Raw genomic sequence first — 7,073 nt, forward strand, 5'->3', positions numbered from 1 at the left:
TCTATAAAGCGTTGAAACCAATGTGAGCAAATTACTCTGAATGCTGCGACGAAGCACCTGAGATTACTTCCAAAAAGTTGTTCGCGTTCTCAAATTTTTACGTTTAACGTTATATTCGTTCGGTACACACGTGTACCGAACTGAAGGGTACAGGTACGTATACCGTTACACCCCTATTTAGACCCTCCAGAAAAACGCGATTCTGCGATCGCAGAATTTACCGCATAATCAGCAAAATGGCGCAGATTTTTAAAAGGNAATCTTCGCTGAACTGCATTGTGGGGAGCATGGCTTTGCAAGCATTGTGAGCATCGTGAGCATCAAAAGTTGAGCAATGTTCAACTTTTGATGCTCCCGATGCTTTCGAAGCTGGCATCAGCCAATCAAATCCCGTTTATGCAAATCCCGCCAGTACAAGCGCTAGCCAATCAAACCGCGTGTATGCAGATCTTTTCCATATGTCATAAAATGGAGGATAAATTAATCATCGCTGTAGGAAATGTCCCGGTCCTTTACGACTGCTCTCTGTTCACCTACCTAAACCGGAGGAACCAGGCATGGAGGGAGGTGGCAGAGACAGTTGGTGAAACTGGTAGGTTTTCAACTGTTTGGGGAGTTTATATCCAGTTTACTTCGTTTTAACATTGAATGGACAGCTAATAATGTAGCATAACATATAATATATATATTAATATAATAATAATAATATATATAATATAATATATAATAAGTATAAGCATAATATATAACGTATAGTATAACATATAATACATGGACAGCTAGCAAGCATAGACAGTATATTTAGTCTTGCTACCCTTGCTACAAAACCGGCATCCATTTTGGCAATAGTGGAGAAGAAGCGGCTTTTTTTTTGCTTTGTATGCCGGGGGCAGACGGGAGATTCCTGGGAGATTCCTGATTGGTTGTTGGTCGCCTTGGGCGTGTGAAATCGCCAAGCTTCAGAAACGCCCAGCATCAAGATTTTTTTCATGCCTGTGTGTGGACGGGCCGTAACTGCCTGCAGCGGTGCATGAAACTGAGTCTCCAGATAGGTAACAGCCACAATGCTGTGTGACCCAAGCCAAGCTCTTTGTCTTGCTTTCCATCTGCTCAAGTGAGGAGGGTTACATTTGATTATATTTTTCTTAGGTGGCACTTTCATCCAAAGCGGCTTACAGGAAGCGCGGTGCAGATAAAAAGTAATAAAATAAATGTTCTCTCAACATGCCAAACCTATAGTGCATTGGCTTCAAGTGTCCAAAAAATTCTAAATGCCACGTACAGAAGGGAGTTTTTTTAATATTAGTAACTCAGGCTTGCTTAAAGGGCCACTGTTTAGTATTTTGGCTGTCTATGAAGAGAAAATGGAAAACAAGCATTCTTAATTATGTTTTTATTCGTGTTTAATCATCTGAAATTATGAATTGTTTTTTTGTGTCTTCATAATGAACACTTTTCAACTATACTGGGAGTTCACTATGTTGTACTTTTCCATACTTGCATTTGGAAACAGACATCTGTAAATCAATGAATAAGACATTTTGTGGTAAATCAACTACCCAGGATAGATCGATAATTCGATCTTGGTGACACTGCTGTGATGCAGCAGTTTGGATGCGGGGCTTGGTGAAACGCAAGTGTGCATTCTCTATTGGCTTAGAATTTCAGAGGTATTTTTATACTCACAAGTCAGGCAATTTTGGCTTCATGCACCAATTAGCAACTTTCATAGCAATGAACAGGGCCTCTAGAAACACTTTGGCTTTGTTACTTTAATCACATTGTAGTTCTCCCAAATGCTTATAATGGTTCATAAAGTAGTGTTACGGTGTAGATTGCCTCTGACTAACGGGACCTATAGACCAGACTAATAACGAGCGTTGGGAGAGCGAAGAGGCTGCCAGTGTTCCGGCACTGTTGGGGTTGTTAAGAGAGGGTTGGGGTTGCAGTTGGGGGGTCGCAACTTGGTCAAGGACAACCCGACCGTGCCAGTAGTAGTGCTTATCGAGCTACCAGTCAACACTCCATATTTTTGATCCGATCGGGACTTGAACTGCTGACCATTCAGTTCCCAAGGCACGTCCCTACAGACTGAGCTTCTGTAAGTATACCTTTTAAGGTGGACCAGCTTTCCTAATAATAAAGAGCGCTTCCTCGGAGTTATGAAATAAAAAAATAAAAAAGAAAGAAAAGATAACTATGAAAATCTCCACTTTTATCAAAAATAATGGTTTCTTGTGTTTCTTGGAATAATAGACTGTTTTAAAGAAAGAGGCAATAAAAGCAATGATATTACTCTAATCTCTCTCCCTAATCTGTTTATAAATGATATATGCAAGAATAAGTGCAGTCAGTGATGTTAAAGGGAAGTCTTGGATTGCTGCCTTTATCATTAAAGTGAACTTACCAAAAGACACTCCATATCGAACTCCTAGAAAACAAATCTATAGTACAACAGCACAATGATCTCCAAATATAACTCATCATATTCATCCCTCCTCCATTTTTCACATTTGCAAGTATTGACTGAGCCGCCGCTCTGTGTGGAAATAACCACTCATTCTGTTTTAAGAATAGACAAGAGGCTTTACCACTAAAGACCGCCTGCTAAAGGGGGAAGCAAGAGGAACATTTCCTCACTGGGATCGATAAAACATAACATTATCATAATGTTCTCAAAATGTGTCAGGCTGAGCGTCAGTTATTCGTTTTTTTTGTGAAAGAACAAGGTGGCAGACGTGCAAAAACTTTAATTTGTATTTTCTGAAATCACATCTTCCTACTGTTTTAATGCACCAGATAGAACATCCCTTAAAAACAACTCTCTACTTATTCCATGATGCTCATAACTGTACCAGAAAGGTGTTTAACTCTTATTGAGATTTCAATTTGAAATGGTTTTCAATTTTCTACGTGGTAAACACAACACAACGGCTTATACGTGGAGAAAAACATCTCCGTTCATAGTAAACACTTTCAAATGAGAATGAGCTCACCCTGGGAACAATGTATACATTCCTGTTCTCAGTGAAGACTGTTGCCTGAAGTGCTCAAATGAATATCAGATTTGTCTTTGTAGAAAAGTTTCTGAGTGTGATGATTTGATGATAAATCTGAGAAGCACAAACAGCTTGGGGAAATGATGACAACAGCTAGAGCAGGATGGTGTAGGTGTAGCAGGGGGCTGATGCCTTCACCTGTTGCCTTATGGGACATGTGCACACTGAGACTCAAGAAGAGTTTTTACTCCAAGTGTGGAGGTCTTCTTTCTACTCCGACCTCTTTCTCTTTCAGTCTGTCCTGAACTTGTGTTCAAATGTCTTATCTGGTCTCGAGTTCATCATTCTGTCTTCTGTTGTCCTCTCACCTTGCACCCATTGCAGTGTCTAAAGTCCAACTTCCTCCAACAGTGGTGCAGTGATTACATATTTTTGTAGGGCCACCTTGAAGTTAGCATGGCAAGGGCTCCTTCAACAAAAAGCAATGGGATTTTCCCAGTGGATTTCCATATATTGCAGAATACACATTCATGATAATGCCACGTTTTGTTCGGCAGGATAAACTCCACATATCACCACCTTTATGATTTATAAAGCCTAAATCCTTCCCATGGCTGCTCATAAACAACAAGCTAAAGGTGGCGGATGTTTGGCATAATGACGTTCAGTAGTCTCATTTAGCCACTAATTAGCAGCTAACGTACTTTGACGTAGTACTAAATGTGAAAAATATCTTCAGTTTGTGGTAACCTGAGATCTTATTATATGCATCTATCTATACGGCGCTGATCTAACCAAAATCCTGTTAAACAATGACGGAACCAGAAGTGGTCAAATGCAAACTTCTTTTGGGGACTCATTCTTGCACTACTCTATAGAGTGGCGACGTCACGCCCATCTACTTCTGGTCCATGGGACCTTATTTCTGAAAAATTATGTATTGAATGTCAATGGAGAGAGAAAACGTATCTTTCGATCCCGTTTGAATTGTGCCAAGAATTACACATGATGTTTGTCAATCTTAAAAAATAATTTCCATTCCTCCATAACTGATGTCACAATTATTTTCCTCCGCTAAATATAAGAGATAGCTAAGATAAGATAACTTTAACAAGATGCCTGTGTGCTTAGTACCAGGTTGTTATCATACCAGCAATGGGTCTTGCTCGTTCTTTCGCTTCCCGTCTGATGAAAGGACCAGGAGTGGCTGGATCAAGTTAGCTACCTAGCTAGTAGCAAGCACGTTAGTTAGCATTACAGCCTTAGCCTTGTCATTTGTATTAGCCTTAACATGAAGTAACATTAAGTAACCCAAAATGTTAAACAGTAAGAGTAATAGTCATATTTTGTGAACCCTTTGAAGAGTACTGTCACACCGGTGTGATCATTCTATAATACACCATTTAAACCCGGGGGAAAAACGCTAACGCTACATTAGCATCGGCAATCTGTTCTACTTCATGCTATCTGCACAAATGGTTGACATTAAACATTAAAAAGATCAGGCAGTTCAGAGAGAATCAAAGGAAGGCAGGCTGGCAGGCAGGCAGCTTTGTATGACATTATTCTGGACGTATTTCATTGTGAGGGTAGTCAATCCCTTTTTTAGCAAGACAGTAGTTACGACCATCTTGGTGACGTGTGTTGTTGTGAGAGTCTGCGAGACCAGAAATGTAGTTCATTAAGCGTTTCACACAAACAAATGTTACTTCACAGTTTTACGACACATTTTTATTTTTTTGACTGGCAAAATGATCTTTTAAATTGACAAACATCATATGTGTAATCCGTGGCACAATTCAAACGGGATCGAAAGATAATCTTTCTCTCCCCATTGACTTCAATACATAATTTTTCCGAAATAAGGTCCCATGGAGCTCCCCCGGAAGGGGAGGGACTTCGCCATTCTATAGTCACGATGCACAATGTTGTGGCACAATGTTATGACTATTCTTATTTTTTTTTCGTTATATCTAATACACTCCCAGAGCAAACAAGAGAAAAGCAATCTGCACGGTAGAGGGGAACCACATCCACATTTTGCTCAAACACATAAATGTGTTTGAGCAAATGGGATGTCACAAAGGGAAGTGTTGGTTGGCTCTGACAGACTTAAAAAGTGTCCACAAACAAGTTTCCCTTCTTTAAAGTCTCCTTGTTTGTCCCACAGCTCCTCTTCCCTCTGATCCCTCTGTCATTTATTCCCATGACCAAATGTCAGGATCTAGAGGATTGAAAACACTGATTATGGATAGTTACCTTATACAACCCCACTTCAAAAAAATCTGAAATATCCCTTTAAAGTTTTGGTCTGAAAACCAGATTCATAGTGAGATCACTTTCTGTGATTGCTGCAGTTTTAAAAGAACAGCTGATATTTCAACCCTTATTCTTTTACATGGACATATTTTGAGTAATAGCTCAGTCTGAAGGGACTTAACTTGGGAACCACAGGGTTGCTGGTTCCAGTCCCAGAATGGACCAAGTACACAGAGTACACTGGTACTTTTATAGGCCAGTTCACCAAGGCACCAGACCCCCATACTGCTCCCAGGGCTGTATAATAGCTGCCCACTGCTACTAATACTAGGATGGGGTAAATGCAGAGACTTATTTTTACTGCGAGTACAATGCTGTGTCCATGATGATTTGAACAGGAATGCATTCATTCACTTAACCTAGGGATCATTCCTTAGTGTGACTCAGGTGGTAACTGTCATGTTTTCTGTGTTCAGGTGGCAGCCATCAACCCCAGCCACCCGCTGGCGCAGATGCCCCTGCCTCCCTCCATGAAGAACTGCATCCAGCTGGCGGCCTGCGAGGCCAGCGAGCTGCTACCCATGAACCCTGACCTCCCAGCCGACCTCTTCACCTCCTGCCTCACCACGCCCATCAAGATCGCCCTCCGATGGTAACGTTATCTCCAACTCTTTCCCTTCTCTCTGCAGCACAGTTTATCACTAAGCATTTACATTTCCAACATTCCAGATGGTACATTCACGATATGGCCTTACATTTATGCTGAAGTAAGGAAGAGCTGGGGTTTTTGTCACCCAACTGTTAAAATGTAAGCAGTGTTTTCCAATAATGAGCCTAAACAGGCTTTAAACAGCGAGAGGAGGAACTGGTTATGGTCTCTCTCAGCGGGTAAGACATTTTAAAAGAAAGTTTTCAATATGGATCATTTGAATAACTTGTATCCCCACGGTCCCTTCAGTCTTGCTGTGGCTAGCCTATCCTGTATTAATATCTCTCAACCAAAAATACTTCCACAGAGGAACATTTAAAGGCTATCTCATATATAATGAACTTATTTTTTAAGTTGGAATACTCTTTATTTTACCGTTGTGGATTAATGATCTGCTTGATAATGCTATATTTCTCTGTAGCTTCATACATAAACACACATTTCCCCCTTCACACCAGTACCGGCCTGCTTCTTAAGGCCCTTATACACCGAGCCAATTTTCCGCGTCGATAGATGTCAGGCCGTCGATGAGCGTCGTGTCGCCCTACTCAGATTGGTGTGTACTGCACCGTCGTGTTTTTTCGGCCGTGCCGACATTTGCTGCCGCCGATTCGACATGTTGAATCGGTAGGCTGTCGGCAAAATAATCACTCTTATTGGCTGTTCAGCTTAGCGAATCAGTGCATGAGAAGCAAAACGGAAGTGAGGGACCAAAACAAACTATTAAGAAGGCAAATCTGAGATTTCATTTAACTCCAGCTCTCGACACAGGTTCGGGAAAACCCCATGAGCTTCTCGCTGTAGAGTGAAAATGGAACGCACATGCTATTTGTTACAAATAGCATGTGCGTTCCATTTTCACTCTACAGCGAGAAGCTCATGGGGTTTTCCCGAACCTGTGTCGAGAGCTGGAGTTAAATGAAATCTCAGATTNGTTTTCTCACACTTTTATAAAGTCTTTCCACAAGACCAGACATTCTTAAAAAACGTGCTTTCTCCACAATCTATTGACATGTATATAGACGGAGTGTAATGGATGGGATTTCTAACAGGTTTGAGATTTCTGATTTTGAAGCTCTTCTCCACCGTAGCAGTGAGATAACGCA

At 41.0% G+C, this 7,073-nt stretch overlaps 1 protein-coding gene across 1 annotated transcript in view; it reads left to right on the forward strand.

Annotated features, from left to right (window-relative positions):
- Positions 1–5,914, forward strand: part of LOC104967332 (regulatory-associated protein of mTOR-like) — a 14,176-nt gene extending 8,262 nt beyond the window's left edge. Inside the window, exon 3 of the mRNA XM_010796742.1 lies at positions 5,735–5,914. Coding sequence (XP_010795044.1) covers positions 5,735–5,914 — 180 coding nt within the window. The remainder of the gene's footprint in view (positions 1–5,734) is intronic.
- The last annotated feature ends 1,159 nt before the right edge of the window (positions 5,915–7,073 follow it).

Source organism: Notothenia coriiceps, unplaced genomic scaffold (genome assembly GCF_000735185.1).
Source record: "Notothenia coriiceps isolate Sejong01 unplaced genomic scaffold, NC01 NC01_scaffold00037250, whole genome shotgun sequence".
NCBI classification, from domain to species: domain Eukaryota; kingdom Metazoa; phylum Chordata; class Actinopteri; order Perciformes; family Nototheniidae; genus Notothenia; species Notothenia coriiceps.